This window comes from Saimiri boliviensis, chromosome 1 (assembly GCF_048565385.1).
Source record: "Saimiri boliviensis isolate mSaiBol1 chromosome 1, mSaiBol1.pri, whole genome shotgun sequence".
NCBI lineage: Eukaryota > Metazoa > Chordata > Mammalia > Primates > Cebidae > Saimiri > Saimiri boliviensis.
The window spans coordinates 263,315,677-263,341,911 of NC_133449.1; the positions used below are offsets into that span (position 1 = coordinate 263,315,677).

Here is a 26,235-nt window from a genome sequence, read left to right on the forward strand (position 1 = left end):
AGTGGCTCAAGCCTGTAATCCCAGCACTTTGGGAGGCTGAGGCGGGTGGATCACGAGGTCAAGAGATCGAGACCATCCTGGTCAACATGGTGAAACCCTGTCTCTACTAAAAATACAAAAAATTAGCTGGGCATGGTGGCATGTGCCTGTAATCCCAGCTACTCAGGAGGCTTAGGCAGGAGAATTGCCTGAACCCAGGAGGCGGAGGTTGCGGTGAGCCAAGATTGCGCCATTGCACTCCAGCCTGGGTAACAAGAGCGAAACTCCGTCTAAAAAAAAAAAAAAAAAAAAAAAAATCTAGCCTATTCTTAACATATTTACAGTGGGCTGGAGCCCCACAGTGGCCACCTCATTGAGGCAGGGCATTCGTTTCCTATTCCCCATGATCACATGCTTCCAGCTCAGTGCACACAGGCATGCTCCTGCCTGACTCCCCTAGACAGCTGAATTTGGAGCACATGATTTATTGCTCCTGTGTTTGCCCCTCCCTCTCCCTGAGACTGTGCTATTGCCTCTGCAGCATCAAGGTTTATTCTTTCTCTGCTCATAGATGTTATATTACTGGCTTATATTGATTTTATGTTCAGAGTGTTCTCAAAGTATTTCTACATGTCGTTTTAGACAAAACATTCACGATTACCTCAACAAAACAGTTAATCTGAGGATGTTTCTAAAACTTGATTTCTAGTGCTTTCTTTGCGCCTGTAGAAACTATTAGTACACTTTTAAAACAACGTTTTGTATTTGAGGGATAGAGATTCCATTATTGTCTTATACCCAAATATGCCGTATCTTAGAGCAGGAAAGAGGCATCCTGTAATTTTGAGTATCTGACAAAGAATTTTCCTTATATGATGACTTTTTTCCTTTTTAAAGTCATACTTAACCTTCCAAAAAAGAAAAGATCCAAAAGTCAGCAATCTCCTGTCAAATGACTGCCTAATTTGAATTTCATATTATTTTATGAATGGAAAATGAATAAACTCATTTATAAAAACAATTTACATTTCATGATTACATATAATTGAATAAACAACAAAGTTTTTGGGGAAGTGAATTTTTAACAATTGAAAAAATTATTCAGAGACGTTGAATGTTAAAGTTAGGTCTGAGATGGAAGAGTTTATGATAGTGATCAAAGCCTTTCTTTACTTATTTTCCTCTCACTGATCATTAGGTTTGTTTTGCTCTCTACTTCTTCAGCTCCATCCCAATTTCAGCTTTGATTATCTATTTAAGCGCTGATGTTTCGGTATTACTTTTCTTTCCATTTTGATGGAGAACTCTAAGCTGGCCAACATTTTCTTGGCAGCTTGCATTCAAAGCAAAAGCTTTTATACTAATATAGTTACACTGCTTTGTTTTCAACTAAGTTGGTTTTCAAATTTTCCCATCCACAATGGTTTACAAGTCTTTTGAAGATAAGAACAGATGGCTTTGAATTAGGGCAAGGAAAAATTCCATAAAACTAGATTTTCTACATCTGTGACCCAGAGGTTTCAAGTCCTTAGACTTGAAGGCTGCTGAGGATCTCTTGAAAATTTTTAGTGATATTGTAACCTACATAGCAATGTCTACTAATATGTTTGTGTTGTATATGATACTCTGTATTATATCTAATACCAATCATAAAAGAGAATGTCCATTTTTCTAGCTACTTAATTAAATAGGATGCTGTACTTCTAATATTCTTTATAAAGAAGACATACTCATACAAATAAAATGCGTTATAAACATATGAAAGAATGCTCAGCCTCACATATAAAAATGAAAATTCAATCGTTATGGCATTTATTTTTTTTACCTATTAGGATTATTAGGACCAAAAATGTATGATGATTTACATCATGTCAGTGAAGTTATGATAAAACAGGTATTCTTCTTCTATGCTAGAGGACACATTAATTTTTTTCAATCACTAAATGGCATTATTTACCAAAATATTTTAATGCTCAGTTCTTTTGACCTACTGACTTCACTTTCTAGGAATTTATTTTACAGGTGCATTTATACTTGTGGTCAAAGACATACATACAAGAAAAACTTAAAAGTTGTAATTGTCTAAAATATAAAACAAGAAACAATCTGGAGTTCCTCAGAAGGTTGAACATTGAGTTACCTAGTAATATCTTGGCATTTACTCAGGAGAAATGAGAACACGGATCCACATAAAGACGTGCATTCATGTTCATAGCAGCATTCTGTATAACATACAAAAGGTAGAAACAATTTAATGTTCATGAACTGATGAATGGATAAATAAATGTGATATATCTATACAATGAAATATCGTTCAGCCATAAGAAAGAGCATAGTATTAGTATCTGCTACAACACAAGCGAATGCAAAAACAACTAAGTGAAAGAAACTAGTCAGAAACAACCACATATTGTTGATATGAAATATCTGGAATAAGCCAATCTGTAAGAGACTAAAACTTATTATTATTGGTTGCCTAAGGCAGCAAGGATTGGGGATAAGGAAGGGGAGTGACTGCTAGTAAGTACAGGGGCTTAGTTTTGAGGTGGTGTGTCTATTCCAAAAGTAGATTATAGTACTGGTTGCACAACTGTAAATATATTAATACCATGGAGTTGTATATTTTAAATCAGTTTATTAATATGAATTATACTTCAGTAGTTATTTGTATAATCTAAATGACCAGCAATAATGAGACTGGTCACATAAAATAAGGTAAATACATGCAATGGAGAACTCCACTGTAATTTTAAAAGAAACAAAGTTGTTCAGTTTGTGGAAATATACAACAGCATCTTTTTAAAATTAAGAAAGCAAAGTACAGAATAATGTTATGTACCATGGTTCCATTTGTGTAAAAAAAAAAAAAGCATAGAACAATTTCTTAAAGTATACTTAAGAAACTAATAACAGTTGTTGTTGCCGCCTTTGAGGCATGTAACTAGAATATGGGGCTCTAGAACAGGAATTTTTATTTTCAGCATTCCCTCGTCTATTTTCTTAAATGTTTTATTGTGCATATGTTTATTTTACAGTTTGCTTTTTAAAATTAGCTTTCTTTTCTAAAGGGAAAAACGACAAAGGAAAAAGAAAGTCAATCGGTGAAACATTAAATGTGTGGTGCATGCAGTGTTGTAGGGCATACACAGGTGTTGACAGTGGAGACCTGCCTCAGAAGTTCACCCGTTTGGCTAGGAAGAAAACGAATACATAAAAGAAAGTAATTTATGGCAATTTTAAATAAAATAAAATTTTAAATAAAATAAAACTGGCATGTGAGAAAAGAAAGTAATTTATGGCAAAAATAAAATAAAATTTTAAATAAAATAAAACTGGTATGTGAGAAAACACATACCAGTGCTGTATGTACAAACAGAGAGCTCTCTGAGCTTGGTGCCAACACCAGGGAATCACAGGACAACCACACCACACTTCAAAAGGGCAGGCAGTTTTTCAAAATCTTACTTTTGACAGAATGATCAGATGTGTGGCAATTAGCATGTTGTTTCAAGCACAGGTGGCAGTTTAGAAAACTTCTAATAAAAGTTACTGAAGTATGATAAGCCCAATCTCTCTGTACCGATGGAAACAAACATGTCCTAGAGATTTTAAAGAGCCTGCCTTATATAGAACACAACCGTGTTAGTTTCTAGAGTAATTCATAAGTAGCACTGAATACCTACTGTGTGCTTGGCAGACATACACATTTTGAATTCTCATAGCAAACCTGCAAGTTAAGAGTCAGTAGTCCCATTTTAACAGGCAGAGAATCTATAACCCAGAGAAGCAAAATAAACTACCCACTGCCTTACAGCTAATACTGGGTGGAATTAGTAGTCAAACCCAGGTCTCAATAACTTCAGCAAAAGCATTCTTTCTACTGATCTATCAGATTCTCAATTTGAAAACTGTTTCTGGTATGTTTTGGAGTAAAGAATCTGAAAGTAGAATTTGGTTGTTTTGGTGCCTCCTGGGGTAGATTTAGGGATTTAAACTTCTTCATTCTTAAGCCACTCTAAAATTCTTGAACAGAACTGGGATTGGACATGACTAATTTGAGGAAAAAGTGTTTTTGTTTGTTTGTTGTTTTCTTTGCAGTTGAGGTGGGTAGACTGTAGTGTATGAATGGGACAGCCAGATCAATTAGTAGCAAAGAAGAATAGGATCATTTATTAAGAACTACCATACAATATGTCAGATGCTTCTGTAGGGTGTGTGTATGTGACCATTTCACAGATGAGAAAATGAATACTTGGAGATATCAAGCAACTTATCTAAGTCTTCATATTGAGTAATAAAAACTGGAAAGTTAACATAAAAGTGGTTGAATCCGAATTTAAACCTAAGCCTCACGTTTTTCACTCTTCCATGAGGCTGTCCAAGCACATTAAAGATATAGAAGTAGCAAATGTAGGTTTTTGTTCCAAGAAGTTTAGCCATGAAGAAAAGGAACAAAATCAGCTGGTGTCTAGGGTGGGGAAAAGGTTAAAAAAGGATACTGTTGTGCTATTTTAGAATAGAAGATATCAGAACATATTTAAGATGGAAAGTGCATTGAAAGATGAAATCCACAGTCCAGAGCACATTGTAAGTGCTTAGTAAATATTTCTTGCTTGATGCAATGAAGGAGAAAATAAAGGGAGAAGGCTGTACAAGAAAGCAGGCACTGATGGGAACTAGAAATGCCAGTTAGTATATGCAAGAAGGATTGCCATCTTTCCAAAGAATCTGGAACAAGGAAAATCAGGAGAGCAAGATAGCAGGAGATTTTCAGTTATAATGCAGGGCAAGTGGGGATGGTCAGATGCAGCATTCTCCATGTTCTTAGTAAAGTAAGAGGTAAAGTTATCTGTGGTACATGAGGAAGGCAAGGGCAGAGTCTGGGAATGAAGGGGATTTCAAACAACCTTTGCGGTAAATGTGGTAAGATCTCATAGAGACTCAGTTCCAAGAAAGTCTGTGTTTAATTAGGTGTGAATGACTGACTGTACATGGCCATGTAACCATGAGAGATTCCATTAAGTGTCCACCCAAATAGTTTTACAAACTACTTATGCAAAGTTCACCAATATAGACTCTGGCAGTGCCACGGAGTTGCTAGAGCTTTTCTTCTTGTTTGAATGGGCAATGCTATATAACTACACAGGCCCAGAGAAAATTAAAGTCTATATGCCAAGTTGCCAATTCCATGGCTGAATTCTGAGACAGATACTTGATAATCCTCAAACAAATAAATGATGAACTTAAATAAAAAATTTCCAAATTTCTTAAGTTAAAGTAGCTTAGAAATCATTTTATTTGTGACACTCCTCAGCCTTGTGTGATCATCTTTATGTTTATACAATGCTTCTGACTTTTTAAAATGCTTTCACAAGTATTAGCTCATTTCATCCCTAAACCCCTTTGAAGCAGTTAGGGTTCTATTACTCCCATTTGACAGATGGAGAAACTAGATCATATGGAGATTAAGTGATTTGCCAAAGACAAATAGCTCTTTGGTGATAGAGCTGGAGATAAAATCCAAGTTTTCTAATGCCTGGTCCAATTTGAAGATATCCCAAGAAAGCCAGAATAGAAATGCCAAGTCTAGGTCAAGGTTTTGTGGCATTTAGAAGCAGCAATATGGTGTAATGACTTTGGATTTTTAAAGGAATCCATGGATTTAAAAGGAAATTGAGAACCAGATCTCCACATGTTCCTTACACCCCTCTGGACATGAAGTCTTTAGGGACCTTCTTAGTCAAAAGTCACAAACATCAGAATCTATAGGGTAGATATCCTGAGTCTTCGTAGATCTTTATGTTACCAGATTGTTATAAAAATATCTAGAACCACTATTTTTGACTAACAGAAATAACTAAAATGCAAAGTTTGCGAAGTAATGCAATTTCCATTTCCCAGGAGTATACCACCACCCGCATTGGGTCCTCTCTATTCATTTGCACCTCTTCTCTCCCTGCTTCTTCTTCCATTGCCCTCAAATGTGCTTTTTTGTTTATAGCATTTTAAATACTGACAAAATCTCACCATTTTGATTAGACTGCATTTCCATGAACCCGGAGTCGTTCTTCAAGGCAGGGCCAGATAACCACTGGGCACTCTCTGGCTCACGGAGGGTCCCTCCTGGTCATTTCCTCGTGGTAAAATGGCCCTGGTGCTCTGCCCATTCTGGCCTGCCTGAGCACAGGCATATGACTTGTACAAGATCTCTTCTAAACTTCCAAAATTGAAAAAGATGAAAAGTTTGAGTCAGAGGTTATTAACTTCCTAGGTTTTGAGAATTGCTTCCGTGTTCTAGAAGATACTGCAATTTCTCTCTTTGTTATTCACAATTCTCCCCATTTTTCTGTAACTGGTATAAACTGTTCCCTAATACAAATACAGTCAATTTTCCTTAATTTTGTCGTTAGTCACTCAAGCTCCCACTTGACTTATTAGCAAGATGGTCTTTTCAGTTCCAGTACGTCAAATCACAGATTATCTAGTCAATCCCCCTGAGCTTTGGGAGATAAGAGCCATAAGTAGATCAGAGTTTTAGGTGTTAGCTCTCAAATTGCACATTTCTAATTCTTAATGCCAACTGAAGTCTAAACTTGTTCTTTCCCCTTATTTCATATCTTCTAAGTCCTTTTATGCTATTTTAAAATTCCCTGATTTCAGTTCTTGAGAGTTATTTTCCAGCCAGCTAGCATCAGTCATTCATCTTGAAGAGCCTCTTTCCCACTAGCTTGAATGTTCCCATCCCTGCTGTCTGGTTTCCAAAATCAAATTCTAAGGCATCTGAATTAGCATCCAAAACATCCCAATATGTGAGCCTTACAGTCTCTAGAGCCAGGTCTTTCCTGCAGTAAACTGGAAACACTCATAAAATCACACTTAGAGGAAAAATACAAATCAAAAAAGCTGAACTTACACCCAGATTGTAGGACAGTTTGCTGATGTGTCTATTTTAACTTACTAATAATTTTCATTTAATTACCTTGAGAAGCAGTAGAGCATAGCAGAAAAGTGCAGGGACATCATATAAAATTGACTAGAGTTCAAATTCTGGCTGTTTGAACCCCACCATTAATGCTTACTAATTCTCTGAACTTGGATAGTTTTATTAACTACCAAATGGAAAGTAGATAATAACACATACCCCCACAAGGCTGTATACAGAATAAATATGATTACATATATAGAATGCCTAGTACGGTGCCTGGCAAAAATTGTGTGATTACTTAATATTATTTAATATCATTACTCTCAGATATTTTTATAGATTTATTGTTTCTATTTCTTTACTCATTTTACTATATTCATTCCCTTTCTATCAGAATAAAAAACATATTTTTACTTTTGAGGATGTTAATATTACTAATTATATTTTAGAAAACTTTATAAAGTCCAGGTTGAGCTTTTAGAGTCAATCATTAGACTCTAATGTTAATGGTTAGACATTAAAGTAAGTCTAACTGGTTTTTTCCTCAGAAAAACTAAGATGTTTTTCCTTAGAATTATTTTGTATACATGCAAATGTATTCCTTGCATTATTTGAAAATGACCACGTTTTGCAAGGCAAAGTGTTTCACTGTCATATACTACTGTAACATAGGAAGACTTCAGCGTATATTCTCCCAAGCTTGATGAGGAAAGCATACTCAAGACATTTAGTTTAGTGCCTCATTAAGTCTTTCAGATTACCTCTGACTGTTTTCCAAAAGTAATTTTTCTTTAAAATCTAACCAGCCCCTTTCCTTCTCTCACCCTGCTTTCCTCTGGTTTTGCTGTACTCTCAGGCGAGCCCTGCCCTGGCAGTGGCAAGATCACTGCCAGCAAGTCAAGGAGGAGCCCCTTCTAGTTCCAAGTTCAGTAGAAACGCAAGCACACCCCTTCCTGTGATGCTTAAGTTATTATAATTGAGGAAAGGAGAATAGATGTCAAGTAAGCAGAACCACAGAAGGCCCCCGGATGCCTCATCAAAAAGTCTCATAAGCCTATGTAAAGGCAGAAAGGGACCTGGGTTTGGGGGAAGTCAGTTTTCAGTGCTTCAAATCCAAGACTCAGCATTCCCCAAACCATCTCAATAACTTCTCACTTGTTGGCCTTAAATCATTCTCCCAAGGTAATGCCTCCTGCTTGTCAAAATCCTTTCCATGAAAGGATAAGTCACAGATGACTAATAAATATTTTTCTCTCTATTTGGACTGTTTATTAATATTGACTCACAAAGGTATATTCTCTTTGGGTAGAGTTTTTAAATCATTTATGAATCTACTGAATCATATTATTTATGAATTAAAATAACTGGGTACCATTTTCATCTGTCACATTCACTAGAATTTTTCATACTTATTCTATGATGAAAGAGGCATGTCAAATTGGTAAGTAATAGCTTATCAGACAAATGGTGAAGAACATTTGCTAAATGATTTAGGAACAACAACAATTATAAAATTAGATCTCTATCTCACAACAAACTCCAAAATAAATTACTAATAGTTTTAAAGAGTTAAATGGAAAAAAAAAATGAAGCCACAGTGAAGTAGGAGAAAATATACTGTTTATGATTATCTGTTCTCAAATTAAGGAAGGCCTTCCTAAAGATAAGATAGTGACAGAAATTATACATGAAAGGATTGACTAATTGGATTAGAGGAAAAGTCTGATATATCAAAAAATTTTGATTTTAGTTAGGACAAAACAAACTGGACTCAACATTTCTAATATAAATATCTCGAGTTGGAATTTTTTATTCATGAAATTTATAGGGGAACTAATTCTGTCTACCTCCACCTCCAAAAGTAGCTGCAAAGGAGGAAGTATTCTTATGGGAGCTGTATCTGGCCGAGAGGGCCTTGAGTCTGCAGTGCAGAGCCTGAGAAGTCTTTAAAACTCCAGGAAGAAGAGGAACACTGCGGTGAGGTCAGAGAATGAAGAGAGAAGACAATACTGTCAGCAATTACTTAAGTGAAGAGCTTTGGCAACGGGGAGAAATATCTAAAAAGAAATTAGGAATTTGCTTATGGCATATACTATGTAAAACCTTGGTATTACCCTTGTAAGGAAATTTATAGTGAAGTGCAGTATTTTCTTTTGAAGTTTTTAGAGAGAGGTTTGTTTGCTATGGTATATTTTTTAATGTATGGACAGGGAAAAGCAGGATTCAAAGCCGCCTACTTACGTCCAGTTGGTCCAGTTAAGAAACAAAAAGATTAATACCTTTAATAAAAAGATTTTAGAAACCAATAAGAAAAGGAAAATGCTATTTTTGAAATAGGCAAAGTATTTGAATAGATAATACTATTAAAAGGAAAATGGTTATAAACATTAAAAAATTACATTTGTGCTCAAAGGCAGGTAAAATTAAAACGAAATATTTGTCAAGACATTATCGTCTTTTCCTCCCAGAAAATCACCCCAAAATGAGAAAGAAATTTGAATTCCATTTTTGGGGAAACAAGGCAAGCTGCATAATTCCAAAACCCAAGATATGGCATCAAAAATCAAATGGAGGAATGACTGAGAGGGAGAGGATCAAGCAAAGAGGGAAGATACAGAGACAAGTGATTCTAGTCACTATTTAGCAGATAATACCTAGGAATCTTTTAGGTACCAGCAATGATATGCTGATAAATGTTTAACAACCAGGAAAAGCTCTGTGTGTCTGTGTGTGTGTATGTGTGTTATGCATGTATACATACGTGTAATATATTTTATTGATATAAAGGATGAATAAGGCCTGGCATAGTGGCTCATACCTGTAATCCCAACATTTGGGGAGGTCACAGCAGGAGGGTGGCTTGCACCCAGGAGTTCAAAACCAGCCTGGGCAACATAGCAAGACCTCATCCCTACAGAAAGTATAACATTTTTTTAAAAATGTATATGGGTGTTACGGTGCATGCATGTAGTCCCAGCTACTCAAGCAGCTGAAACAGGAAGATCCTGAAACCCCAGGAGTTTGAGGCTACAGTGAACCATGATGGAACCACTGCATTCCAGCCTGCACAGCAGAGCAGGACCCTGTCTCAGAAAAGATATACAGTATACAACATGGTAATAATAATAAAATCAACATACTCTTTATTGGAAATTCCATACAGCCAATTGTTAATTTTTGCCAAATTCTTGAATTTGTAGCCAACTATAGTTGCAATCAATAATCTTGTTTTTGAAGATTTTTCTTAATTCATGGTATTGTTTGCTTTGCTTCTTAGGTACTAGCAAAAACCAGATGCCTTATTCAACAACTTCCCCGCCACCACCTCCACCAGCCCATCCGGCGAGCCAACCACCATTGCCAGCATCTCACCCAACACAACCACCAGCCCCAAGCCTACCTCCCAGAAACATTAAACCTCCATTTGACCTAAAGTAAGCAAAAGATTCTCTTGCCATTTCTTTCCCAGTCTCTTGCCATAGATTTTCAAACTATGCTTAGTTGAATGCTGAGGGTTCCATGGGAAGCTTCTGGGTCTACAAAAGTGGGCAGCTGGCAGAGAGAAGAGCTGGCCAAGCTGGCAGTGCTCATACCCCTAGAATCTTATTTATCTGTTTTATGTTGGGTTTCCCCTTAAGCATTTATTTGAAGAAAATTTCCACTGTTTTTAAAAGTTCTAAAGCTTTCTTGAGAACCACCAGCTCCTCCGCTATCACAATCACCACCACCTCATCTTTACTGACTGCCTGTGATGTGCTAGGCATTTTACATATATCGTCTCTATAACCTCATTGATTAGGTAGTATCATCATTATTTCAGATGAGGAAATGGAACTTTAGCTCTGCAAAGAAGCCAAGTAACTTCTCCAAGATCACAAAATAGTGTAGAATAAAAATTTCAATGAATGTTAGTCTGAATCCAGAGTAAATGTGCTTTAAACCACTATGCTAAATAACCTCCTTTAATTAAAAATATATATATATACAGATTTTCTCTCATCCCTCAGAATTTTTGGCTAGGTGTTTAGGAAACTTTTATTCAAGCCTACTCTTGCTTAAATGTTCTTAGATGGTATTTTTCAGAAATCTCAGCACTGTGTGGGTTGCTATACATGGGCTTTTTATCTAGGATTTAATAGAATAGTTGGTAAAGGAAAAAGCCAGTGGCACATTGGAATAAAATGAAATGTCATTGTAAGAATAATATTCAGACAATGGCAAGCATAAATCCTTAAGACAAAATGGACTAGATATTTCCTTTCTTCTTGTGGAAAATTGCTTTATGCGATTCTCTTTTATCACAAATAATATCTCAATATATTTAGTACAATTTGGTTTTTCTTCACTTAAATTCCCCTACCAGATTGATGTTCCTTACAACAAAAGTACTTAATATCCATAATCCGTGTAATGGAAACTGTTAATAACAATATTGGATAGACAGATTCCCTGAAATGCTTGATGACTACAATTTAGGGAAAAGATGAAAAACATATTTGTCATGGAAAACCACCACTACTTTTTTTTTTTTTACTTTAATATGCTTTCTTGGGGGTTTAAGGATAGTAAGTAGAGGGTGTTAGAGCAGCTTCATGGCTATTATCTTATATATGGCCTGCTTTGTGCATTTATATTGACAGCACACCCTTCTAAGCATTTGAATTTATGGATGTCAATTTAAAGCCTCTAATGCTCCATGATATCCAGCTTTTTTTTTCAAAAGGGAAAATGTGTGTAGTGAATGACTTTCACGCTCTCATCATAAAGCTCATGTAAATTCCACAATGAAGCAATATCTGGGTTAGAAAATTTTCCCCATGTAGAGGAAGCTAGAAATGCATAGAGGAAATGAAAGCAAAATGGGTCTTGATGTTCCGGCTCAAAAGGTCACATTTCACACGAAGGGACAATGTATGGAGTAGTCCGTAAGAAGACTTGTGAAAAATACAGGTGTTTCTGTGCTGCTCACAGCACCAGTCCTCAAAACATACACCTGAGTATTTGCCAAACATTCCCTCTGCCGACCTGCAAGCGTTCCTCCTGTTTCTGATCAAATACCACTCTTAGGTCAAGATCTAATAGATTTCCTTTACAGTCACGCAACAAATATTTTTTGAGCCACTGTATTGTGGCTTTGTAATACAAGTTCAGGAAATATTACTAAACAAATAAAGACCCCTGCAAAGCAGGGGCCAAGACACTAAATAAATGAAAATAATAAACAGGGCTGGGCACAGTGGCTCCTGCCTGTAATCCCAGCACTTTGGAAGACCAAAGTGGGAGGATCACTTGAGCTCAGGAGTTTGGGAGCGGCCTGGGCAACACAGTGAGAACCTGTCTCTACTACCCATTTAAAATTAGCAGGGCATGATGGTGATGACTGTAGACCTGGATATTCCGGAGGCTGAGGCAGGAGAATTGCTTGAGCTCAGGAAGGCAATGCTGCTTTGAGCTGTAATTGTGCCACTGCACTCCAGCCTGGGTGACAGAACAAGACCCTGTCTCAAAAATAAATAAGTAAATAAATAATAAACAGGTAAAGTATATGGTATTAGCACTTGATGCTTCCTGACGTATTTCCTAGAAGGAAAATGGAGCTGAGTTAGGTACTGGAGGTGGAGTATGAGGGTGAGGTTGGGGATAGCATGTTGCTGCTTGAGAGAGGTGAGAGTAGCTCCCTTATATTTAATTGCAGTTTTTGCCATTACTTTCAATGGCAAAAAAATGCAATTACTTTCGCACCAACCTAATAGAAAGTGATACTTGAGCAAAGATTCAAAAGAAGTAAGGGAGTTAGACATGAAGGAAGACTGTTCTAGGCAGAGAGAGCAAGGGAAGGAACAGTAGGGAGAGTCATCTCATGTAGGGGCCTGTAAGCCATGGTAGGATTGCAGTGCTTATCCTAAGTGAAATGGAATCCACTCAAAGAGTCAGAGCAGAGCAGTGACATTTTCTGACTTGTACTTTGTAAAAATCACCTTAATGGTTATGCTGAGAAGAGGCAGTACATAGACAATTCTCAAAGCAGGGAAACCAGTAGTCAGATGTTATGGAAATGCAGGGAAGATACGGAGTAGCACTGCTCAGGATGGGAACAGTGTGGGCGGTGAGAAGTGTGCCTATACTAGGTGTATTTTGAAGGAAAAGACAACAGAATTTGGATTTAGAGTATGAAGGAAAATAGGGATCTAGAATGGGTGGCTCCAGTGTTTTTCACTCAAGCAAATGTAAGGATCATGTTTCCATCAGCCCAAGCACCACCATGGGGAGGCTGAAGATGTCAAAGGCTGAAGATGTTAAAATTACCACAAATCTAAAGATCTCAAGTGTTTTTATTTGCACATCTAGAATTGGGCAACACTTCGTTTCATAAAATATAGTAAGAGTTCCAATGAGTGAAGCAGAGGAGGCTGGCTTTATAAACAAAAAGAACTGAAGAAGCAGAAACAAAGAACAAAAAGCAGATTGGTCATTTCAAAGTGACTTTCCTTATAAGGCAGGTACAGGGAGCCAGCACAATAGAAAGATAATGGAAGTTAACATCAGCTGACTTCAGGTCACTCTTTGTTGTAAAGATTAAAACAAAACTTATTGTGACAGAAGATGAAAATTGGCCTCTTTGGGCAACTAGGCCATTCTCTGTCTCTCCTGATTTCCCAAAAGGCCAGATGACAACTCAGTTTCAGTTTGGTGAGTGTGGGTGATTCCATTTTGATTTTCAGTCTGGTCTTCTGGGGCCCAGTATGGGAATTTAGTCCAAAAAAAATGGCCTCCTAGATTTTGTTTAACAAAGGTGACCAAGTTTTGTTTAATAAGGATGCGGTCATGTCTATGTTAAGTTTGAGGTATCTTTTAAGCAACCAATTGAGTAAGAAATGGAGAGTCTGGGAGATAATTCTGGGTTTAAAATATAGACAAGAAAAATAGGAACCTATTTCACACTGAAAGTCATGGGGCTGGTTAAGATGACCAAGGAAGGGACTATAAACAGAGAAGAAAAGAACTGAGCTCTGGGGTACTGTAACTCTCTGAGGCCTGGGAGAGGAGAAGGGGCAAAGGAGAATTAAAGGAGCAACTAATAAAGCTAGAGTCTTGGAAGCCCAGGAAAGGAAGCATCCAAGGAGAAGTCAATGAGCAATGGTGTCCGGTGCTGGTGGAGGCCAGAAAGTGAGGACTGTGGAGGTCAGTGCAGGGGACGTTGTCAGGAGTGATGGGGAAACAAGCCTGACTGAAACGGCTTGAAAAGAGAATGAAAGAAGGGGAATTGCTCAGAGCAAATATAAACAACTCCTTTGCAAAGAAAGGGAAAGCAAAGAAATGGGACTGTAACTGAAGGGAGAAATGAGATCAAAAGCCTTTTTAAAGATGGAAATAACAGCATGTCTGTAAGCTGACGGGAAAGATCCAGTCAAGAGGGAAAAAGGATCAGGTAAGGGAGAGGGGAGAATTGGAGGAGCCCAGCATTAGAGCGGAGGGGAAGAATGGCTTCCCTAAGCTTTACAGTTCTCCCGAGGTATAGACTGGAATCTCTAATTGGGATCAAGGAAGGAATTTCAGAAGACAGGGTAGTCTTTAACATCTGCAGCCTGATCTGCCTACTCCTAAAGCTGTCCCCAGAAGTAACTTGAAATCATATCATTCAGGCCAGGATGTCTTATGAGTGTAAAAGACTTGAGAAAGGCGAGAATTAGAAATCCTAAATAACTTTGAAAATAAAGTAGTCGAGGCCAAAGTTATATTGTATTTTAAATTGTATTGTTTCCCCACCTAGTGGTCAGAAATTAGTTTGTTACATTTTCTGCTATTTTTACTCAGGCATTTGAAGAGGAAATGAAATGGGTCAAAAGAGTATGTTTATCATTATAAATGTTCAAATCAACATCTTTTAGTGTAATACATGTTTTTTGTTTGTTTGTTTGTTTGTTTGTTTGTTTGTTTGTTTTTTGAGAGAGAGAGAGAGTCTTGCTCTGTTGTCCAGGCTGGAGTGCAGTGGCACCATCTTGGCTCACTGCAACCTCTGCCTCCCAGGTTCAAGTGCTTCTCCTTTCTCAGCCTTCCGAGTTCAAGCGATTCTCCTGCCTCAGCCTCCCAAGTAGCCGGGATTACAGGTGCCTGCTGCCACACCCAGCTAATTTTTGTAGTCTTAGTAGAGACGGGGTTTCTCCATGTTGGCCAGGCTAGTCTCGAACTCCTGATCTCAGGTGATCCACCCGCCTCAGCCTCCCAAAGTGCTGAGATTACACGTGTGAGCCACTGTGCCCAGCCATTGTAATACATTTATTGGTATCTTTTCAAATTATAATTTTAACATCATAATTAATTTTTCATATGAAAACAGAATCAATGGTTGAGTATTTTGGCATATCAAACAAATTACATGGTTATTAATAGTAATGAGACAGAAAAAGTGAAGTAATAAAAAATAATAATAATGGGAAGTTACTAAGGTGAGAAAAGGAAAGATTCCAGTTTTTAGGGGTTTTCTTGGTTTTTGTTTGTGTGCATGTTTTATTTTTTTGTCTGTAAAATTGGAGGAAACGTAAGAATTTACCATTAAAACCTTTTTATTAATTAGAGCTGCTTAAAATGTTCTGAAACTTGAGACTTGCCGTATCAGTAGTCCACTGCCAGTTAGTCTTCTCTCACGCCAGTTGGAAAGTGTTGGCTTCAAGAAGTCAGTTTTCAAATTCCTTGTGGGTTAAATATAGGAAGACATATTCCAAAGAAAAGGCCACAGGATTTTACTCGTAATAAGGGCAAGTATAGAACAAAGTTAATGTGTCATGTAGATTTCTTCCTCCTTCTTTAAAGAAAGAAAAAACTTCTGATAATTAAAAGCTAAATGCATGCGTAGGTGAAACCCTGTCTCTACAAATATATGATGATAAGGGTGGAGAGAGGGGAGAATTGGAGGAGCCCAGCATTAGAGAAACAAGGAGGAATAGCTTCCCTAAGCTTTACAGTTCTCCCGAAGCTGTAGGCTGGAATCTCTAATTGGGATCAAGGAAGGAATTTCAGAAGACAGCGTGGACTTTTCATCTGCAGCCTGATCTGCCTACGCCTAAAGCTGTTCCCAGAAGTAACTTGAAATCATATCATTCAGGTCAGGATGTCTTAAGAGCGTAAAACATTCGAGACAGATAAGAATCAGAAATCCTAAATAACTTCAAAAATAAAGTAGTTGAGGCCATAGTTATATTGTATTTTAAACACACACACACACACACACACACACACACACACACACACACATATAAATTTAGCTGGGCATTGTGGCATATATATAAATTTAGCTGGGCATTGTGGCACATGCCTGTTGTCTCAGCTATTCGGAAGGCTGAGGTGGGAGGATACCTAAGCCTGGGAGGTCCAGGCTGCAGTGAACCATGATCTTGCCTCTGCACTCCAGCCTGGGGGACAGGGTGAGATCTTGTCTCCAAAAAAAAAAAAAACAATAAAGCAAAGTTTAAAGGTCAACAGTTTTACATCTTTATACATCAGGAAATAAAGAGCTAATAAGCTTTCTAAAAATGACAGCCATTAACTTTACTTTTTCTATTTAATTCTAATAGTATAACGAGCTTCCATGTTCTCTTCACCAACTTCAACAACTGTAAACTCATGGCCAATCTTGTTTTATCTATACCCTCACCCACTTGCCTCTTTTATTATTTTGAAACTAATACAAAACATCATATAATTTCAACTGCAAATATTTCAGTAGTTATTCCTAAAAAAATAGATTCTGTGTATTAATATAAAATATGAAGTCAGTGTTCTAATTTCCAATGATCTCTTACAACATGTATGTGTTTTAAGTTGTTTGAATAAGTATCCAAATTATTCACCTCTTTGTTGGCGTATATGTTTATATATGTTTTATGTTTTGTTATTCTTTGAGACAGAGTCTTGCTCTGTCATCCAGGCTGGAGTGCAGTGGTACGATCTTGGTTCACTGCCACCTCCATCTCCTGGATTCAGTAGATTCCCGTGCCTCAGCCTCCCCGGTAGCTGGGATTACAGGCATCTACCACCACACTCGGCTAATTTTTGTATTTTTAGTAGAGACAGGGTTTCACCATGTTGGCCAGGCTTGTCTCAAACTCCTGACCTCAGATGATTCACCCACCTCAGCCTCTCAAAGTGCTGGCATTACAGGCATGAGCTACCACACCAGGCCCATTATTCTCTTTTAAGATATAGGTTCACTCCCCATGTCTTTTTTTTTTAAATTATTTTCAGTTTATTTGTTGAGGAAATCAAGTTGTTTGTGGATACTATAGTTCCCCATCACCTAGATTTTGCTGATTACTCTCTATAATATAGCTATGTGTTCTTCTCTCCTCTGTATTTCCTAGAAATTGACAATGGGAGGTAGAGGTGGTTTGATTTAGTTCTTTTATTTTTTTGGTGTATCCTTTTATCAGGAACTGATAATGTTTGCTTGACTCTCCTTTTTTGATGTGAGCAGGCATTGACACTCAATACCTAGACTCCTTAATGTTTCAACTAAAATTTAGAAAGTCTAAACCACAAATTTTAAATTGATGTGGCAAGTCTAATTGAATATTCACTAATCTAACAAATCTCTTTAATGTTACAAACACTTAATTATCCCAATGTTTATAAAACTTATTCCACAAATTGTTTTTACCAAGAGTTTAGCTTATTCCATCATGTCTGTATTTAATTCTGAATGTCCCAAGGATGAAAACGACTCTAAAGGAAACAAGTGTCTCATCATGACCAATTTAATGAGTTAATTAACAGGGCCTTTATACTTACTCAAATAGAAAGCTAAGCATATATAGGTTAAATTTTTGAGTTTCTATTTTTGAAGTGACTTTATTAGATTAACAGACTCTACCTATGTTTACCATCTCAGGTAGAGACTGAGATAGATATCCATGACAGTTCTTCCTGAGTTACAGGTGTATCCATTTTATAGTTTTAGTGATAAAAAGGCACTTCCAGCCCACATTCTTCAAATAGGGTTAGTTTTGCAACCAGCATCTCTTCTTCAAGTAATTGTCTTTCCTAAGTCTTTAAGGAGTTTGACTATTGGACATGAGAGTAATATAATCATATTTTTGTGTTAGAAAGATGGCAAAAGCTGGAGAAGGGACTCGCAGGATAGGGAAGAGAAGGAGTCATTCTGATTACAAGAACACTGACCAGATGGCTACTGCAAAAGTTGATTCAAGAGATAATATAATCCAATTTTTGTGTCTAGCGGGAGAGGGGAAAATGGAAGAGGGAAGTGAATTAGTATGGGGAATTTAATGATTGATTTGACATGAGACTGAAGATGAGTGAAAAACAATGAATGAGTTGTGGTGTGATGGGTATGTGAATTGTGGTGCCATCCAACAAGAAAAGAAACCTAATTGGGAGAGCAGGTTTAGGCTGGGCTAAAAGGGAGAAACCGCAGTTTCTGAGATGTTAATATAGAACTGGCTGTAGGACACCCACGCAGAAAAGAAACCTGGGCTAGAGATTTCAGCATGGAATTTGCCAGCACTAAGGTCATATATAAAGCTGTGGAGGTATAGAAATTCATCTAGGAAAAACTGCAAAGTGAAGAAAGAAGAGAACCAAGACCAGAACACAACATAACATCATCATTTAAAAAGAAAGTCAAAAGAAAATAAACCACAAAGAAAATTGCGGAGTAGTGGCCAGAGAGACAAGAAGTGAGCCAGGAGCTATTTGTCATGGAAACAAACAAAGAAGACTCAAAGAGGGCAAAATGGCCCATACCGTCAAAGGCCAGAAAGCAGTCGAGGAAGATGCAGTCTGAGACGGTTCAGTGGACTTGGTAGCTAATATTTTTAAGAATAGTTTCAGGGAAGAAGTGGCAATAGAGGAAAGATTGCAGTGAGAGAAGAAATGCGTGGAAGGAGAGGAAGTCGAGTCAGTGAATAAAGACAACTTTTTCTTAGCTTGGCTGGTTAAAGGAGGAATATCTTATGGTAATGTGAAGAATTCACAGAGGTAAAGTGAAGTGTTTGTGTCTTATGGATGACAGTAACTTGGGCTGAGAGAGAAAACAAAGCATGAGAGATTTAAGGGCAAAGAGTGAAGTAAGAAGAATATAAGTAATAAAGCAACACATGGAAGAAAGTGGGTAATTGATGGAGTAAAATTACTGAGAATTCAGATGAAATTCAGAACACAGGTGCAGAGAGTAGGGAGAAGGTAAGGATGGGTGTAACTGCAGATGAGTTTGTGGGTTAAGGAAATGTATTTTCTCAAGAGAGTTCACACCTGACGACCTGTTTAATCAGTGAAATAAGAAACAAGGTCATCTGATTATAGGGAAAAGAGAGGAATGGCAGACTGAAGAGAGTAGTAAACATTTTTAATAGGTACGGAGAAGGACAATGCAAGAGAAGGCTGACTACAAAGAAAGAGTGATGAGATTATAGGAGAGGGAGCTACAGCTGAGATTGAACATCAATTGTTTGTAATGTCCAGAGTCAGTAAAATTGGCAGCAATTTTCTCCAGCTGTGTTTAGGAATCAACTTGGGAGGAATAGAAAATATAAATGGTTATATACAATATTAGGGATTTGTGGGGCCCAGATATTGATAATGCTATTAAGAGCAGTTGGAGTGAAGCCATTGGAATGAAACACCTTGGAGGACAGGGCGATAAAAATAAAGCCAAGAAGAAACCAACTGGAGAAAATGAAGGAGTCAGGGATTGGAACTATATAATTTCCTCTCTCTCTCTCTCTCTTTTTTTTTTTTTTTTGTGAGACAGAATCTTGCCCTGTTGCACAGGCTGGAGTGCAGGGGCTCAATCTCAACTCGCTGCAACCCCCACCTCCCAGGCTCAAGTGATTCTCCCACCTCAGCCTCCTGAGTAGCTGAGATTACAGGTGTGCACTACCATGCCAGGCTAATTTTCTGTATTAGGTCAGTGCAAAAGTAATTGTGGCTTTTACCATTCATTTTATGGCAAAAACCATTAATTACTTTTGCACCAATCTAGTATTTTTAGGAGAGAGGGTGTTTTGCCACGTTGGCCAGAATGGTCTGGAACTCCTGCCTTCAAGTGATTCATCTGCCTCAGCTTCTTCCCAAACTGCTGGGATTACAGGCATGAGCCGCAGTGTCCAGCCCTAGATCTAATTCTCTTTTGTATATGTACCAAAGAACCAATTGAATGCCCTCATAATTTCAGAATTTAAGTGTTAATTTACTGTCAATTTAGTGAAAAGCATATTACCCTGTCAGCGACCTTCGTGGTCGTCAGATGATGGGGACCGTCCGGGACGGGTAGGCACGTCTGCCGGAGGTCTCGACCTGCAAGAGGGTCCCAATACCTGGAAGAGAGTGTGCGCTTGAAGAAATATGAAAGAGACAGAGAATAGAAAGACAGAGAACGGGGATCTGGAAGGCTGATAGGCCGTACCTAAACAGCAAATTTTATTTTTCAAAGACCAGGAATAAATACACTTTCTTTGCTCTGGTTTACGTCATTGCAAGAGGAAATGCAAATCTATACCTTCCATGGCCTATACAATAGAGAAATCAGATATGCAATCAGTGGTTGTAACAGAATTTCCTGTGATCACAAAGCTTGTTTACGTCCAGACATTATTCCTCCTGGCTGCAGGTATCTCTGGTTTGATCTTGTTTTAGAACTGAGATGTGAAAAGGTTTTCTGGTTTTGCTCATCAGAATATCTTTTAACCGGATTCTCCTTTGTCTACTCCTGACTCAACTTAACTCAACTTCCCCATTCAGGAGTCTCTGAGTCAGGGATCAAAGCCATCCAGTATGGTGGCGTTTGCTTTGCAAATATCCCAGCAGTTAAACCATTATCTAGGGTACAAGGCAGTCAGGCAAGTAAAGAAAAGGTTAAAGCTTATTCTTAAAGAAAGAGTCATTAAAAAGGTTAAAAGCGGGAACTGGTTGCTGGCAGGGGGTCACTCGGTCTAGCAGCACCGCATAGTTTTAGGCCCAAACAATATTGTGGTTGATATTAGAAACTGATCATCCATCTTTAAGTTCCTTTTTTCCCGATAGCTCGACTGCCTCCAGTAGGAAACTGTGTTTGGGATCAAGCTCACCATATAGTGAGACTCACGCCTTTTGGGGGTCTCACATGGGAATGTTCCCCACATTACCCCCCAGAAGCAATGGATTAATTGTATAAGCCTATTTTAAATGAATGATGCTATGCTCGTTTCCCAGTTCTCCATTTTTTTTTTTTCCACAAAAGCAGCATAAATATAAGGCTAAAGCCTATGCTAGTGATGTCTGAAGCCTTAAATTGGGGCAAATGTTCAAGAGAAAAGAATAATTCTCAAAATAATCCTTTTTCCCTTTTTCATTGTAAGGTGAACACCTACTTGTTCCATGTTCACTATTTCCTCTTTCTTGTTTTCAGAAGTCCTGTCAATGAAGATAATCAAGATGGTGTCATACACTCTGATGGTAAATAGCAAAACATATTTTATTTGTAAAATCAGGTACAGAAGTTTGAGCTAATCTTTTTTTTTTTTTTTTTTTTTTTTTTGAGACAAAGTCTTGCTCCATTGCCAGGTGCCAGGCTGGAGTGCAGTGGTGCAGTCTCAGCTCACTGCAACCTCCGCCTCCCAGGTTTAAGCAATTCTCCTGCCTCAGCCTCCCAAGTAGCTGGGACTACAGGCGTGCACCACCATGCCCAGCTAATTTTTATATTTTTAGTAGAGACAGGGTTTCACCATGCTGGCCAGGATGGTCTCGATCTCTTGACCTAGTGATCTGCCCTCCTCAGCCTCCCAAAGTGAGCTAATCATTCTTATAGGCTCATTAATGAGTCATTATCATCATTGGTCTGTGCAAGACCCCTCTCTTGTTTTATTTGTTTATTCCTTTTCATCCTCATGACTCACTTCCTTTATCCTTGTTTCTGTTCTTTCCTACAGACAAATATTCTAACAAATTTAACATATTTAATGTGTATGTGTGTTTGCACAAATTCCTCACATATTGTGACATGTATGCATGTATTTAGTTCACATAAAGAGTATATTATAGTTTTCTCTAGGTTTTTTGTACAATCAGCATAATGCGGTTTTGGGGCCCATCCATATCACTGTGTTCTGTTGCTGTTAACGACTACACAGTGCTCCATGGTATGCATCCACATTTCACTGGTACCACAAACAACAATGCAATGCACCTTCTTGTATTCATCCCCATATGGACCTCTCAGAGACTTTCTTTAAGATATATAATGGTTGCTCAGAGCTGTGGAATACTTATGTGGACTGAATATGACCAGCATGCTCTCCAGAAGAGATCCATCTATCTACACTCTCATCAATCGGTCCCATTATTCAGTTTTTCATATTTTTCTTATATGTATCAAATTATGTCTGTCTCTCTCTCTCTCTCTCTCTCTCTCTCTCTCTCTCGACAGAGTCTTACTCTGTCACCCAGGCTGGAGTGCAGTGACATGATTTCAGTTCATTACAACCTCCTCCTCCTGGGTTTCAGCGATTTTTTTTTGCCTCAGCCTCCTGAGTAGCTGAGATTACAGATGCATGCCGCCATGCCTGGCTAATTTTTGTATTTTTAGTAGAGACAAGGTTTCACCATGTTGGTCAAGCTGGTCTCGAACTCCTGACCTCGTGATCCGCTCACCTCGGCCTCTCAAAGTGCTGAGATTACAGGGGTGAGCCACCATGCAAAGCCGTCTCCTTTTAATTTCTAGATCTCTGCATACTCTTGAGTTTGAGCACTTTATTTGCATATTAGTCTTTGTGGTTTCCTCTTCTGTAAGTTGCCATTTTTTACCTTTTGACCATTCTTTTTCTTGGGATTGGTATATTTTTCTAGTTGACTTGTAGGAGTTCCTTTATGTTACAGACCTCAATGTCATGTCAACTTCAAACAATGCAAATATCTTCTCCTATTCAGCCTGTTGTCTATTAGCTTAGCTCATGCTGTCCTTCATTGAACATAAAGTTTTATATAATCAAATTCATTAGTTTTGCTTTGTAATTTATGCTGTTATTTAAGAAGTCCTTTTTCCTAGAAAATAAAAACGTTCTATTTTTTTTCTGTAGATTTTATCACATACCTATATTTAGGTTTTTGATCTCTTTGCAGTCCCTTTTGAGGAGCTGGTCGAAATCCAGAATTGTTACCACATGTATGGAGCCAGTTTTCTCCTTACTGTACTGTAAACAATCCATCCTTTTCTCATTAATTTATAGTGCTACTTTTACATTGTATCAGCTCAATGTGTGTGTATGTATATATTATGGCTGCTTTAGGTATATTTGTGTATGTCACTGAATTCTCTGCTCTATTCCATTGATCTATTTGTCTGTTCTTATACCAACACCACACTGTTTTTATTACTGATATTATTATATTATTACTCAATATTAGATCATGTTTCAATATTCAGTAATTATTTTTGATATTACAATGAACTCTTGAGCATTAAATTTTTAAATCCAATTAACTTGATTTGTTTGATACATAAAAACAAATCCTTGGGAACTAACAAGTAAAAAGGTGTGAAACAGTGATTTTTTTAATACATCATGTTCCATACAAGCCCATGAAACCAAAGGACATCTCTTTTCATAAAGGGAATAGTGTATTAATTATTTCTTGACCTTTGCATTATTTTATGAAAGCCAATAAAATGATTTTATAATTAAGTCACCAGCATCAAAAAAGCCATATTAAAGATCTAAAGTATATATTTTATTTTTTATTTCTATATCTTTGCTAAAACTTAAGTTCTGTTAGATTATGAACTATTTTGAATATTATTATATTATATCCGATAATCTTATATTAAAGTGCTTCCTTATTACAAATGTATTAAATTTTATTTTTTTAATCTTTTAGGTGCCGGAAATCTTGATGAGGTCAGATTTCTCTTCTTCTCATATTATATTAATATAATTAGAATATTTAACAAGTATTATGATTCACTCCCTATTGGTACAAACCAAAACAATGAAAATTCTTATGAGTAATTTTATTTTTCCATTTCTAATCTTATTTCATCTAAAATGCTTAAGACATTACACACCAGTCATCACACTGACTCATTAGAATGCTGTAGTGCTGAACATAAACTTAAGTCTGACTGCACATCTGATTTATATAGCAAGATAGAAAAAAAAATCTTTCTGTTTTTGCTTTCCCAGTCTTTCTAAGGAGAAAAGGAAATATTTTAAGCAAGCCAAACTTCCATACACTTAAATTACAAAACTGACAAATAGCTGTTTTACTGAGTATTTGAATTATTCTTTCAAAAATAATCACAATATGGTTCCTTTAAATATTTATTCCTCTGGAGCATTTAATATGTGGTTCAAATTTTAAAAATCTATATTTTTGCCTTTATTTTAAGTCTAAGAAATGTAGTATGTGTACGTTAACTTTTTAAGTAATAAAAATTAATCATCATCATGTTTTTCTTTACAGGAACAAGACAGTGAAGGCGAAACATATGAAGACATGTATGAATTACATTTTTAACCATGGCAGTTTTCTTCAAAGAAATATAATATTTTGTGTGAGGGAGAGTGGGTATATAACACCACTGGGGGGAAGCTTGAATTGTTCAAATGACTAACATATAATAACTTTTATTTCAATTTAAAAGACCAAAACTTATTTAGTTCTCTAAGAATTCTACAAAGGATTCTATTAAAAGGCTGTTGTGTGAGAGGCCAGAGACGTGCAGTCTATGCGATAAACCACAGGCAGGGAATCGGAGACAGGAATCTGGATTTCTTACTCTTAGTGTATCCTTGGGCAGATGAGTTAATTTCTGTTACACCTTCTTCACCTGAACAGACCTCCACCCACAGGGGGGCTATGAAACATAATTTATCATGGAGCCCAGATGCCAAAGTGTCTGTTGGTAAAGTGAAAAGATGTTAAAAAAAAAAAAAAAAAAAAAAAAGAAGGTTTTTGGAAAAGAAATTTCTTGGAAAGTGGATGAAAGTAGAAATGAATATACTATCTTACTTTATTATATGTTGATCTCAGATATCTTAATTTTTTCTACCCAATAATTATTCAACCAATTCTGACTCAAGTTTCTGAGCCAAGGTTTACATGTGTACCTGTGAATGCACAGGCATGTGTGCATATGAAAGAGAGAAAAAGAGATGGATTCTATTTATGCCAACATACAACAAGAACAGGGCCTTTATAAACGGTGGCTTCAACTTGCTGGCACCAGTTGTCAGGGAAAGCCAAGCCTCTGGAAGGTAGCCTCAGCTGTGTGCCTCCTACTGGTTTTAAAAATAATCTCACACATTCTGGATTTTGACAACCCTTGGCTTTTTACCTTCACACATACTTCAGATACCACCTTTTCTGTTGTGAGTAGAAACTTCTAGGTAGGGAGCTCTGATGCATTAACACCTGCTGATGTGAAAACAACCTTACAATTTTTATTCATAGAGAAGCATCCAAAGAAAAAGAAAAGAAAAGAGAAAAAGAGGAAAAGAAGAGATTAGAGCTGGAGAAAAAGGAACAGAAAGAGAAAGAAAAGAAAGAACAAGAAATAAAGAAGAAATTTAAAGTAAGTGCTTGCTTGCTGATGAGTGAAAGAGTAACGTCTTTTTATACCTTTCACCCAAAAGGAGTACCATTCTGGAAACCTTGCATAGTTGAAGAATTACTTACTCATTGTTTTCTAAAGAGTAATTATCTTCATAACAGTACTTTTTTGTCCAATACGCCATCTTATCCCTGAACTAATATAATAAAATTTAAATAAAATATGGTGTTTTATAATTAGTGGGCTCCCAGGAAATTTTATGTTGATTGAGTGAATGAATATTTGCTTCTTCAAACCCATCTTGGCTCTCCCCATAATGCATTTCTTATAATATAGCCTACTTATACCATGAGCTTAGCACCACACACAAAAATATCCCTCTGGTTTGTTTTATAGTGGGGCATTGAACATAGATGTCCCCAGGGTGAACCAGACCTGTCTCAGAATAAGATTTCCATGAACTGCATTGCTAGAATCTAAACCTGATTTACATTTTTGCCTTTACTTTAAGTCTATATATCTGCAGACTTCTGATACCCACTGCTTCTCATCCCTCTTTGTCTATCTGGATTCTGATCTCTGTATTCTCTGATCTCTGGTAATTGTGTGTCTTCTACCATTGCTACCACCAGTAAACACTACTCACTGGCTATTTTCTCCTGGCTACACCATCTTTGATGGCATGGCTCATCCGCCACAGATTATCTGAATTACAGATAATTCAGATAATCACCCTAAAGATGTCTGACACGCCAGACATATTTAGGGTGATTATCTGAATTACAAAATT

The 26,235-nt window shown here is 37.2% G+C and overlaps 1 protein-coding gene across 5 annotated transcripts in view; it reads left to right on the forward strand.

Moving 5' to 3' along the window:
* FYB1 (FYN binding protein 1) overlaps positions 1–26,235 on the forward strand; it is a 172,692-nt gene that overhangs the window by 109,137 nt on the left and 37,320 nt on the right. For all 5 annotated transcript variants that reach the window (XM_074386421.1, XM_074386410.1, XM_074386430.1 and 2 more), the window contains 5 exons: positions 10,182–10,338; positions 21,306–21,352; positions 23,771–23,790; positions 24,356–24,390; positions 25,346–25,466. In XM_074386421.1, the coding sequence (XP_074242522.1) occupies positions 10,182–10,338; positions 21,306–21,352; positions 23,771–23,790; positions 24,356–24,390; positions 25,346–25,466 (380 nt within the window). The remainder of the gene's footprint in view (positions 1–10,181; positions 10,339–21,305; positions 21,353–23,770; positions 23,791–24,355; positions 24,391–25,345; positions 25,467–26,235) is intronic.